We start from the raw sequence: 14,080 nt of genomic DNA on the forward strand, positions 1-14,080 counted from the left end.
TTAGGGTTTGGTTTAAGGTTAGTTGCATGATGTAATTATGCATCATTTACTGTTATTACTATAGTAAGTACCTGTAACGTGTAACAATGACACTGTAAAATAAAATGTTACCAAAAACGTTTTTGCTGCACAACCTGATGCACCTTTACAATAACTGTAGACCGTTTGCCAACTTTTTTTCTGGCTAAAATAATTGTTGGTGGTACTGCTGCCAACTCATCTGACATAAACTGAGAATTAAGTGAATAAGGAAAGACTGACAGACAGACAGGAGCTGACTTGTTCTCTCTGGTATTATTGCTTTAGATGGGAGTCACAACATCAGAACATACTAAATGTCTGATAGCCACTGGATTAGTCACTAGATGTTGATTTGAGGTGACAGTGCTCCTAAAGCGTGTCTCTGGAGAAAACTTCATTCTCTGTTGAAGTTGGTGCTCATCTGCCTCTGAGGTATCACATGGAAAGCAGCAGTAAAGGCACATCCAAGAAATGGCATTGATTTGTCATAGCTGCATTCCCAAAGCATGCGTCGAATAGAAACACTAGATGCCCCAACCAACACACTGCTTTTACCCCAGCCTGCCGTGAAGAGCCGTGCCCGCGGAAGGGGGAGGATTTTGGGTGCACAAGCACCGCTTCCACTCCACCAGCTTTTCGCATGTCTCCTACTGAAAATGAACTAGAGTTTTGTGACTGCCACGTCCCATTTGAAAGGCCATTAGCCTACTTGTAAAATACTTATGAATACCTGTGATATTAGGAAGACTTAACTTGGTATAAGCTCCTTAAAAGAGTTACCTTTGTACCTTTTGTTTGTCCTGAGCACATCTATGATCTTCTGAAAGTTGAATTTGTTAAATCAGTACATTGAAAGATATTCCTGAACTTGCAGTTATTCAGTCAATAAAAAGGGATTATTGTATTGGTAGTGGAGCAAGTTAAGAAATTGTTAAATTATTCAGGAATGCTTACTTGTTTGGTGGGAACGCTGAGTCTGAAGCACAGAATTTACCTCTTGTTCTTTTTAGTTTTTTTCTGTCTGTCAGCTACATTGCTCTTTTTGTCTGATGGATTATTGCAGCCCTGTGGTCTCTGAGGGCCTTCTGCACCTCATTAGCCTCAAAGTTACCACCTGCCCCAGGGAAACAACAAACACCCTCTGAAAAGACTCTTTGAAAAGACACTTTGGATCCACAGATTTGTGTTTGAGGTATATGCCCTTGATGTGAGTTACAGCTGCTGTGTTTAGTTGTTTCAGAAGAAGTTTCTCCCCATAACTTTTAAGAGCCAATTGGATTTTTATAGCATTACTACACAAGTACAAGCCATTATGGCTGCCTTTTCACTTTGATTTCTTTTAATTCATAGATTACTATACCTGTAAAGACCCTACCGTATTTTCCGGACTATGAGTCGCATCAGTCAAAAATGCAGGCTGAATAGGTGTTCGTACATGTTAAAGTAACATAAACAGTTATTTACACGATACACAATAGCATACAGAACATATCTGGGAGGCTGAATAGGCTAAATTAACACGACAAGCCAAATCAAGTTCAAAAAGGTAATTCCGCATCACTGAATCCATTGAATTACATTGTAGACGGCAATGGTTTCTTTTTGTTCATATTAAATAATTTTGACGTATAAATCGCACCTGACTATAAGTTCCAGTACCCGCCAAACTATTAAAAAAGTGTTAGCTATAGTCTGGAAAATACGGTACATTTTTTTCTTTGTGTGTTGCACAGCCCTGCTATAACGGTACATTCACACAGGGGAAAAGCGTTAACGCTTGATGGAAGGCTTGACTGAAGCGTGGCCATCAGCCAATAACAGTGGCCCCAAAACATGCTCCGGTCTTGCATAAACCAGTCCCTCCAGAAATTGCATAATCAGCCAAAGTCCGCATATTTATGCGGGGCTGCATTTTTTCCAAATACGACGCACTTTCGCTTCATTAATTACATATTTCCGCGCACAAAATATGCGGGGCTTGCATGATTTCATAATCTCTGCATTTTCGTAGCAAAAAGTCACATATATATATATTAGCAAAAAGTTGAAAAATGTTGCATTTACTTCCCAAAAGCGCAGCCGTGTCCTCTATTGCCATGGGAACTTTATGAAGTGACGTGATTATGTGACGTGAACGTCATTGCAGCCTTTGCAAGTTTCCGCAGTTTTTGCAAGTTCCGCAATTTTCGCAAATTCACGCAATTCCATCGCATAAATTGCATAAATATCCCGCATATTCCATCGCATTTTTTAAGAAAATGTGCCGCAAAATCGTGGATTTTTGCCCGCAACAATCACAAAACAACTCTGCGTTTTTCTGGAAGGACTGATAAACGTAATTGGATGGCTCAGTCTAGGTTATTTGCATAAGGCGATCTGATTGGCTGATGCACGCATTGCCGCTTGAAAAGTTGAGAAATTTTCAACTTCTGCCGCGAGCAACGGCAGTGACCCTGCGCTGACGGATCCACAATTCAGTTCGGCAACGCATGACGTCACCCATTAAAAGTGAATTGGAAGCGTTAACCCTTACGCCCTCTGTGAATGTACCATAAAAGCATTATTATTAGATAGTTATACTGTTTCCCCGTTATACTGGTTATGCTGGGTTTGGGAACTTGATATTTATTTAAACTAGGAGACAAGATAAACAACAGACCGGCTAAGACCAGCAACCGTTCTTATGCTGGTTTGGTGTCATTCAGGACACTCACAGTTTTTAAATATTTGTTGTCAGGTTTGCCCTGTTTGGATTGAACTGGCAACATAGGCTGGTAGGGGGACAGCTGTGTCAGGCTATTCTAATAAGGGCTGTCTGTGTGAAATATATAAGGTTTAAATTTGTAAGAAGACACTGCTTTGTCAGCAAGTTGCCATGACAATGTCATTCACCATTTTATTGTCTTTTACCCCTGTCTCTTGGCAAGGTTACAGGGTTGAAAAACTAGAGAGAGACCCGGTATTGTACATTAAAACTAACCTATCAGCCAGTTTTAGGTACTGTAGGGTTGTTATTCACACTGAATGCTACATTTCATTGATTACATCAATTTCTTCCTTTACAACAAGGAGTTTTAGCTGAAGCTGTTTTTTTTCTAATTCATCTCCACTCAGGGACATTTTGCACTTTGGTTATATATTTTGGCATTAGCCTGCTGTTATTAGTCACATGATGAATTGCACCATGTTGTGCTGCTGTTGTGCTTAAGGCTCCTGGGGCAATTCTCCTGGGGTACGAAGCGCCATTAAAGCACAGTGAGAGATTACACAACTCATGCCCGTATTTAATCGGCTTCATGCTCACAATAAGTCTTGCACTGAACCCCCACAAGGTACAATCGGTGACATTCAGGGATGCAACAATGTTTTATTTCATCATCAGCTTCACGCTCAGGTGTGTTTTAAGGCTGCCACGGGCCATTAATTATTTCTAGTTATGTGGACTTCACCTTGTGCAGCCTTTACAATGGATTGATGCGTATTTGCTGACTTTTCTTTTCTGTGTTTATCATCGTGATCATCATCCTCAATTATTTTTGACAATGTGGATTGGATTCATGTAGCATGAAAGGTGCTTGTGTCACTTTTTACTGTCTATTATAAAGATAACTGATCATCAAGCTAAACATCATCGAACGTTTTACTCATCATTGTGAGCAGCATGATGAAGGGGGAGAAGAAGAGAGGGTGACCCTGGGACTAAATCGTATCTGCATCTATTACACGTGGGAAAAGAAAGCATGAACTCATTCACACCTCCACAGCAATGTCCTTGAGTGACATTCAGGCGTGATGCAGTATTGTGTGGTTGCGGTGCAAATGTCCTTCGGTAGAGAAACCCAAGGACCACATTGGCAATGTTTTTGTTGACTGATTTTCAGATGAGAAGGTCTGCCATGCAAGTTGCAATTCAACGGTTGATTTGACGTCGGTTGTTGACGCTGATAACGGCAGTACTGTATCGCATAGCCAGCATGTTTTTAACCTTAGCAAGTAACTTCCCTGTCCTTTACTGGGGAAAAGCACAATGCATGCTGGGTAGAGGTGGAATCTAGACTGAATTTCTGCTTGGCAACTGGGAATTTTGAATGCTGTCCAATTAAATGACCCTCCTTCACCTTGCATTCATGCATAACAGTATTAACATGATAAAGTGAGCCGAACACAGCACTTGAGAAAGATGAAATATGTATAAAGTCACCGCTGTGTTGTTTGAGGTGAACAACACACATTAATGATTTTGATTGGCTTTGTTAGGTCAAAACCTACTTGTGTGTGCTTGTGTAACCATTTTGAATAATGATCTAATTTATGAACAGTGTGTACAAACTTTCAGCTGGATGCACTTCATTGTAATGAATTTGGATGAAGTACCTCCCTTAATGAGGGAGTATGTGCCCACAGTATAATTTAGCTAATACACAGTTTTCATATAATCGCTTTTTGTATCCATATACCCATATTTATATCCTTAAAGGAATATGTGCATAATGCATTTTTTTGTGAATAAGACCCAGTGTCTTAACTTTACTTTTAATGAGGCTGGCTCTTTTTTGGCCTGTATGAAAGAATTCAAAACGTGCTTATCTCAAAGCTTTAGACTTCACATTCACTGATAAGTGATTAGCTGCTATTCTGCGTATTCAGCCGGTACATATTTCCCTTCTTATGTCAAGGCTATATCTGGCATTTCACAACCACATTGTAGACCCATAAATGTTTTGTGAGATTATTGTTGGAATGGTTTAATGCGATCTGCATGTGCTGAAGTCGACTCAGTGATGGTTAAAGGACAAGTTTGGTATTTTACACTTGAAGCCCTGTGTCAGATTGTTTATGATGAAATAGAACGGTTTTGACTGAAATTTGGACATATGATGCTGGCCTGAGAATTTTCGGGTGTTTGTTCTATCACCTCCCATCTCTACAATGGCTTTATAGGTGCACAGGTGGTCAGGGGTATTCACTGATATGCTCACACAAAAATCGCTGCAAAAGATGCTTTCCAACAAGTGTTTTTCCATTCGTTGTAAACTTGTGGACCTATTTTTCCAAACGCCTCACACCCGTATATTCTTCCGCTGAGAGCTTGAATAATAAACACTACAGCCCAGTTGGTGGCGATAATCCGGCTTTGCCAATTGCAAGAATAGAAACAAAGTTCCTGGCGCGGAGTAATACCGTACCTCACATAAAATCTAATACAAATCAATGGAGTTGGACAAAAACTACGATAAAACCTGTTGGAAAGCATCCTTTGCAGCGATCCCCGTGTGAGCACATCAGCGAACACCACTGACCACTCGGTGAGTTTCACGTCTTTGTAAACGAAAGTTTAATGCATTTTAGAAAGGATTGTTCCAGTGCACCTATAAACCCATTGTAGAGATGGGTGGTGATCCAAGAAACACCCCAAAATTCTCGGGCCAGCATCATATGTCCAAATTTCAATCAAAACCATTCTATTTCATCATAAACAATCTGAAAACAGGGCTTTAAGTGTAAAATACCAAACTTGTCCTTTAATGCGGGTACATCACTTCTGTTTCCTGTCTCTGGAGTTCTGTTTTCAGTTTTCAAAGGAATAAAAATGATGCATAATTGCTAATTTTCAATGAAGATTTAATAAAGACTGAAGTTCATTAAGGAACTCTCTTCTAGTTTTTACCAATACTCATTTTCTACTAAATGCTTGCTAAAGTGGATTAGCATTGTAGTATTAGTGTAAAAGCCTACTGTACACAGACATGCACAGTCCTTGCGTGTCATTAAGTCATTCTTAAAAGTTTTTATTTTCCTATTTCTCATGCACATATTTTGCTTGTTGCATCTGGTAATACAGAAACTCTCTTTTAAAGATGACTTGAGTTTTTGTGATGACTAATATTACAAGCAAGCCACTTCTCATACAGTATCCATTGAATTCTCCAGGGCAGTTTATTCATTGCTGTATGAAAGACTGTCTGTCTGTTGATGGCAGTGCACTCTTTTTTTCTGTTTGCAAGGCACAGAGAGTCCTGTGCAATGGGCATTTCTGTTTTGGGCTGATAAGAAGATTTCCCAGAGGCTTTCGAGCTTTTAGGAACAATAGCTCATAGCTCTTGTAGGAGGAACTTGTTATTTTGTTATGAATGTAGATGGGTCAATGATGTGACGTTAATTACAGGGTTCCCACGGGTCCTTGAAATCCTTGAAAGTTTGTAAATCTAGGGGAAAAATGTTTTTGAAAATATACATACATAGATACAGGTCATTGAAAGTGCTTGAATCTATTTTATGCAAGTTTTCTAAAAAAAAAAAAATCATATTATTCCCTGTGTAGTGTAGGATATTATCATAAAAATTCTCAACTTTTTAAGCACACATGCCAAACTGTTCGCTTTAAATGCTTATATCTTCTGTATGTTGATTCATACAAATATGCTTTTTTGCATAGTTGTGTTTGACACATGAAAACGTCTCGGGTTATGTATGTAACTGTTGTCCCCTGAGAAGGGAACGATGCTCTGCGTCTTCCTTGCTATACTTCCTGCTTCCCTTTAACGCTGTCTTTGGCAATATTTCAGATAGCGATATACTTCCTGACTCTCGCGTCACCCTGTCTTTGTAGTTAAGCCTCACCATTGGTTGAATTTGATATACACATTCAGAAGCACTGGAGGTGTCTTTAAAGTGTCACCGCAGTGACACAGCTCGAGTTCCCTCGAAAGGGAATTGTAACGATGTTTCTTAAAAGGTAACACAATGTAACCTTGCTCTCACTTGAAATGTGTCCCCACATTTAATCCTTGAATTTGAGGGTATTGGACCTGGAAAGTCCTTGAAAGGTCCTTGAATTTGAAGTTAGCTAAGGTGTGGGAACCTTTTGGTCCCCGTATGGTTCAATGTAAGAGGGTTAAAATTTCAAAATAAATTTGCAGGTTACTTGCATACATTCTCTTTTTTGAGGACCAAGTCTAAAATTTTTGGTTTTATTTCATTTTAAAGGAATATTATGGGGATAATTGCAAAAATGGTTACAATGTGGTGTAACCGGTCTATGTCATTTGGTGTAACTAGTATTTTTTTATGAAAATATAAATATATTCATAAAAAAATGTTGAATAAAATAAAATAATCTAGTTAAGTGTAATATGAGATTTTGTCCGGACAAATATTACAAAAACGCATAAAAATGTACATTTAGAAATAACTAATAAAATGTATTTTTGTTTGATATTTTAAAATGTTTTTTTTATGATTACCCTTACATGCCATCAAGGTGGATAAAATATTTAATATTTCTCATTCTTTGGCGCAATTGGCGGTTACACCATTTGACGTTTTCAGGTCCATTCAGACTTAACTTTCATAAAAATGGTACAAATGTAATAAAATCAACATAAATGCACTATGTGCATTGAAATATGCCTGATGCATGCTTTTAAAACTTTTTTTTAAAGATTGTAAAGATTTTAAAGAATTTCTCATCTTGCCAAACCGTTTTTGTTACTGATAAGGGTGATTGAATATTTGAGGAGTACAAACTAGTTGATACCCTGCTGTACCAGTATTTGTGAAGAAAGCCGCCCATGTGAATAAGTGAAATTCACAATGTGGGGAAATGTGCAACATTATTTTGTAGCTATTTTGGCTTTGATCACGCTATCAAAGCTTTCTTTAAGAAATGAAAAAAAGATAAATAAATAGGAAATGGCCAAACACAATTATAATTTATTATAATCAAACTTAAGTCATAATTACATAAATTCCCAGGAGTTGGAGGCAACATAATATGAAATCATAACACCAGCATATCCCATTTCCCAGTGCCATCATCACACTCTCATAAACAAAGGTACAAGAAGGTACGAAATATATTACTGGGCTGGTACCTTTTCAGAAAGTATGCTTTTGTACCTATAAGTTGCATATTGGTACCTCAAAGGTACACATTGGTATCTTAAAGGGTACATACTGGTACCTCAAAGGTACATATTTGGACCTTTTTACAAGGTACCGCCACAGTGACAATTATTGTACCTCTCTCCTTCGAGCTCCGCCCATTACTAAATTTGGCTCAAAGTTTGAAACATCTCCAAATGTCTCTGTACTAGATTGTGTTAGTGTTGGTGTACCCTAGATTTGGCAAATCCTCTCGGAAAACGCAGCGTATAGAGGTCTCGCACAAGGACAAGAGTCTGAGCCAATATAGTCTTGTTTACATCAAAAACGTGACTTATCTGTCCACCCCAACATGTTTGTGCTGGTGTTATGTAACCTGGCAGGCCGTCGGCCAAGCCTTCTCTCATACAGCGACTGAGATTAGAGATTAGGCTGTTCATGCACCTGACTTAATGCTGTGACATTCTGTCTGGATCAGAACCAGCTTGGCTCAGACTGTCCACGTGGATGTCCACTGATGCTTTACCAAACATATCTCTGTATAGCAAACTCGGTAATAATATAAGTAAGTACTAACATATTTGTCTGTGTATACACAAATGAAGCTTTGATATGAACAAAAAAACACAACTGTTCTTTGGGCAGCCATGCAACATCGTTTCAATGAGGGCTCTGTCTTCCTTTTTCTGAGATTTTTTTCTATCCTGACCTGTGGTATAAGCAGTACTTGAAGTTCATTGCTATTAATTCATGTTTCCCAACCGAATCGAATCATGACGCACTTTGAATGTGTAGTACTGCATATTTTTCATCATTTCAATGTGGATGACTCAGTCAACCAATGAGTCAAGAGCTCATTGGGCACTTTAAGTGGAAAGTACATTAGCAGCCTTAATCAGACTTTCTGTGTTATGAAAAACAGGTATAATGTGGGTGACGCACATCATGTTTTCTTATGTGTGGATGTTTGTGTTTCGCAGCTATTATGTATGTGATGGGGGCACTGGGACCAGCTGCAGGATACCTACTTGGAGGAGTTCTGATCGGTTTCTATGTGGATCCCACAACCATCATCAACATTGGGCAAAATGACCCACGCTTTGTAGGCAACTGGTAAGATCTGCTGAATACCATTGCGTTTATATAGTTTTTAATGTAAATGCTTTTATCCAACGTGACATACTTTTTTAACACTATGTGTGTTCCCATGGGAATCAAACATATGAGCTCGGTGTTACTAACGCAATGCTCTACCAGTTTAGCTACAGGAAAACCCCATCATTCGTCCATATTGTTATGTTTTCAGGTGGAGTGGTTTCCTACTTTGTGCTTTTGCCATGCTGTTAGTCATCTTTCCCATGTTCACCTTCCCAAAGAAACTGCCCCCTCGCCACAAGAAGAAGAAAAAACATGGAGTGGACAATGTCTCTAATGACGACGACGTCCTGAAAGAGAAATCCAACAGCAACGGCCAGACGGTCGCATCCTCCATGGGATTTGGAAAAGACATCAAAGGTGCGTCTCTTGTGAAAAATGGATACTCTAAAGGTCATCTGGTGACTAAATACAACTAAACTAAATAATTTGTTTTCCTCTCTCTGTCTCTGTAATCATTGATTGTCTATGAAAAATCTTAGATAGTAAGGAAATAATGCTTTTTTTTAGTTATCTAAATTGATGCATATAGCTAATGTAAAATTAGTTGATATAAATACACCCTTTAATGATTGTTTGTTTATTTTTATGCATTAGAATTTTCCAATATTGACTTGCATTGCATTCAAGTTAAACATAATTTATTTCAGTTTGTGTGTTGCCTGGGATTCAAATAAATTATTTTTGCGCTACTAATGCAATGTTCTAAGGACTAATGGTGCGTTTACACCAGCCGCGGTAGAGGCGGCAAGCGCGGGTGATTTACATGTTGAGTCAATGCAAAGACGCGATTACACGCGGATTATTATCCTGCGACGCGAATGGCGCGTTCCGAGCAAATTGAGCGTTGCCGCTGGAAACGCACGAGTTGAAAAATCTGAACTTCGGTGGATTTCCGCGCTGCATTAACCAATCAGGATTTTGCTGTAGTAGTGATGTGATTACAGGAAGCGAGCGGAGTGGCGGAGTCTCAGCAGAGTCGCAGAAGCCCCTCCAATGAAGCCAATTTCCGCGTGAATTTCTCGAATGACTAGACGTCGTCAATGAACTTTTTTGACAGCGATCAGCTGTAAAATGTTTTGGTTCTGCTCGATTTTCGGTGACTTCAAGTAAAATAATGGAAAGTTTTTCGTAAGATCCCCTGGGGTCAATGTGTTAGCATGACAGAGGTTTGATGCTGTCTTGTGGGAACAAACAACAGCCAGCATTTTTCCGTCGTCCGATTGTTTGAGTGGCTTACGTTTCTTCCTCGCCACAGAAAATGTTTCAATGCCATCAAAGTATTATTTTGTTTTTGTTTGTTTGTTGATCACGACGTAGAAAATGAGGAAAACTAGGATTCTGTGTGTGTTCAATGCGCCACAGTTGTTTGTTTACAATGTGGGGAATGGTGCGCTGTGATTTAGCGGATTTATTGCACTCTGCAGAGAAGGAGGACTGGCGTTTAGCGCGTTTTGGGAAAAAAAGGGAGAAAAGATGACAGAACAACACAGCGTATATTGGATTTTCCGTAAAATTAAGAATTTACTTTTTAATACTGACCTGATAAAATACTGATTTTGGTGGTAACACTTTTTTTTAAATTGTGTTTATTGCATTTTGGAACCAAACTCTTCATATGGATAGTCAGGAGATTTTTGAATGGTGCTTATGCAATATAATAGATTAATTATCAAGCTTAAAAAGTTCTTCTTAAAGACTGCATAAGCAAATTAAATGAGATAAGCATTATAAACAATTCTTATCACTAATATAATATAGTTACTTTTCTCCTGGGAATTTTAGCTTTGAACCATTTGACTTTTTAAAGAAAATCGATATATTGGTGAGATTGCTTTGTCAACAACTGAAAAAGAAGTAAAGACTTAAGCAGTAATAGGTCTGGTTGATTATTTCTCTAAATTATAGATTTATAATGTAGTGTTTTCTGTAGATAGAAGAACTGGTATTAGTGTTCTATGTACACTATATATTTGTATTGATGTATACCATCACCGTCACACAATACAGCTCAGTTTCACAATAGTGAAATCAGAAATAATGGCTTTGACACATTTTTAACTAGATCAAACTAAGTAATTAATTTCTGAAGTAATGATTTATTTTCTTTGATCTTCTCACTGATTTTGCAACTAGATTAATACTAATTATTATTATTAGCCTGGAGAGGCTTTTGTCCTGCTTTGACAAGTATACATGAGTGCATACAATAGAGAAGTCCTTCTTTTATAAACCACTATAACCTACTTCCAATCTCCCCTATACTTCCAAAATAAAAGTTTCTTTGTTAGGCTGTATGGTTTTTTAACATCCACAGAGCCTTTATGTTGCACAAATGGGAAAAAATGACTTTTTACTGAAACGGTAACTAAATATGGTTCTTCTATGGCAATGCTGCATAAGGCCTTTTCAGCACCTTTATTTTTAAGAGTGTTGGATGCTGCGAGGGGTCAGAGGTCAACATGCAGGAGCAAATTAAATAGCCGGTTACCATAGAAACCTGCTATGTCACTAACCAGCTAATTTAAAATTGCCTACATTGGTCGTGATGAAGCATTCACCCGAAAGCTCTGGGGTTTAAACAGATTATCCGCTAAACCAAGAAGAACCGTAGAGACACCATGTAGAGGTTTAGTTGGAAACATCTGTTAGTGTGGATTATATGGATTATGTTTTGAAAGGTAATGGGAAAACAAGCAGGTCACATTGGTAATGAAACAGTTAATAAAAAAAATTCAAGACCGTAATGGATATTAGCATGAAATTGGCTTTTTCTGTTTGTCATTCATTGTCAACAAATTAGCCTATAGGTATTATATTCTGCTACAGTATTGACAACTACGGAGCCCCTAAGGGGACATGAAGCAAAATTAAATAAAGTCATGTGAAACTATAGTTTCATGTGAGCATGCGATAGTTTCATGTGCGCAAGCGAAACTAAACTTTAAATTTTTTTACTCCAATGTCACCTTAGGGGCTCAGTAGACAACTATCACTGTCTCAGAAATCATACAGAGAGAAAATTTAATAAATGCTAAAAGTAAAACTAAAAGTTATTTCATAGCAAATATAGTATTACTATAAAATAGTTATATGGGTGATTGTATAATTGCAGGTATCTTTGGTGTTCAAAGTTGTTATATTTTTTATATTTTTTTATAATTAAAAGTATTAAGTGCCGAGCACTGCCCCAATACCCATCTTATACACCCCCAGATGGCACTTACGGCTAACACCGTTGTTTTTGTCCTTTGTGTGCAGATCTCCCAAAGGCGGCCATACGGATCCTCAGCAACATGACGTTCCTGTTCGTGAGTCTGTCTTACACGGCCGAGAGCGCCATCGTCACAGCCTTCATCACCTTCATTCCCAAATTCATCGAGTCGCAGTTTGGTATCCCCGCCTCTAACGCCAGCATTTACACAGGTACACAAACATAATGTTTTCACTTCAGTGATAATTAAATCTTGACACGCCTGTCAAATCACACATTCACACTTATATTCATCGCTTTATGAACATGTGTTAGGAAAGATGTGCGAAGACACGCACAATATCGCTTTTTTTCTCACATCTGCGCTCTCTTCTATTTCTGGAGGCTTGTTTTGATTGCTGTTATATAAAGCTGCTATGCTTTTGCCTATATAGTGAAATATACCCTCTTGAGAGCATATGTCAGGAAAGCATAAAGATGCTCTGTTGCTTGTTTATGCCTTTGCTGATGATCTGAATAACATCTAAAACATCTTTCCTCAGTCTCATACTGTGGGTTGTTATAAAGCCATGCTTAAGTCCAATATGTCTCATTTTCAGCACAGATGCTCTTTCATAAGGTAATGGGAGGCTGGCCAGATTTTTGTAGAAAGAGCCGATCCACTTCTGTCCGGTATAACTAAGAGCACTGACTTTAATCCAGTATATAAATGCTGGTTGTGGGTTTAAAACTAAGGGTTTTATTCAAAAATGTCTTGACAAACACCAATAATATCTACTTTCTGGGTTTTGGTTCAGAGTCATTATTCTTGCCCCTAAGCTTGTTGCCAGGATACAGGAAGAGAGAAAATTAGCCGTATGGTTGACTCTAAACTATGCTCATCTGTTCTCTTATACGAAAAGGAAAACAACTTCTTAACTAAAGCTTAGAATGTAACCTCTTAGCACATCTCGTTCCTCGTACACGAAGTCTCCGCTTCAAACCCGAGCGCATAAAACATGTTGTACGCTGCTGTGATAACAGCAGATTGATGTCCCTGCTAAAGTCAGTGCATTCACACAAACAGGCCTGAATGCTTTACACATCAATAGATGCAGATGCACTTGGTCGTTTTGGTGCTGTTTCCTCAGTTACGGTTGCCAAAAGTCGAGTTGTAAGATGTGCAGCTGCATTAAACTAGAGAGCTACAGAAGACTAATAGTGGACCATAAAACACTGAACTAAAGCCAGATTTGCATTTCCTCCACAGCTTTTATACAAATGAATCGGAGGAATTGAGGGTGCTCGAAATCACAACACAAATCAGCACTGTAGGAATAATAGTCTTACTGTAGTCAAGAATTTTATCTTTGAGCCTCATAACAGCATATTTAAAAGTTTTACCTGTGACAGTAATTTCTTTATGCTTTAAAACAGCTACACCCTTGCCTCATTTACTATACTTGAATTTATAAGTATGCAATGTTTATAGATCACCTATATATACAGTCTTGTTCAAAATAATAGCAGTACAATGTGACTAACCAGAATAATCAAGGTTTTTAGTATATTTTTTATTGCTACGTGGCAAACAAGTTACCAGTAGGTTCAGTAGATTCTCAGAAAACAAATGAGACCCAGCATTCATGATATGCACGCTCTTAAGGCTGTGCAATTGGGCAATTAGTTGAATTAGTTGAAAGGGGTGTGTTCAAAAAAATAGCAGTGTGGCATTCAATCACTGAGGTCATCAATTTTGTGAAGAAACAGGTGTGAATCAGGTGGCCCCTATTTAAGGATGAAGCCAACACTTGTTGAACATGCATT

At 38.3% G+C, this 14,080-nt stretch overlaps 1 protein-coding gene across 1 annotated transcript in view; it reads left to right on the top strand.

The window, feature by feature from the left end:
* The window catches only part of slco5a1 (solute carrier organic anion transporter family member 5A1), a 61,017-nt gene that overhangs the window by 27,811 nt on the left and 19,126 nt on the right, over window positions 1–14,080 (top strand). The window contains exons 3-5 of the mRNA XM_055182195.2: window positions 8,886–9,018; window positions 9,212–9,420; window positions 12,322–12,486. Of these exons, the coding sequence (XP_055038170.1) occupies window positions 8,886–9,018; window positions 9,212–9,420; window positions 12,322–12,486 (507 nt within the window). The remainder of the gene's footprint in view (window positions 1–8,885; window positions 9,019–9,211; window positions 9,421–12,321; window positions 12,487–14,080) is intronic.

The sequence above is a fragment of the Misgurnus anguillicaudatus genome, chromosome 25 (genome assembly GCF_027580225.2).
Source record: "Misgurnus anguillicaudatus chromosome 25, ASM2758022v2, whole genome shotgun sequence".
NCBI lineage: Eukaryota > Metazoa > Chordata > Actinopteri > Cypriniformes > Cobitidae > Misgurnus > Misgurnus anguillicaudatus.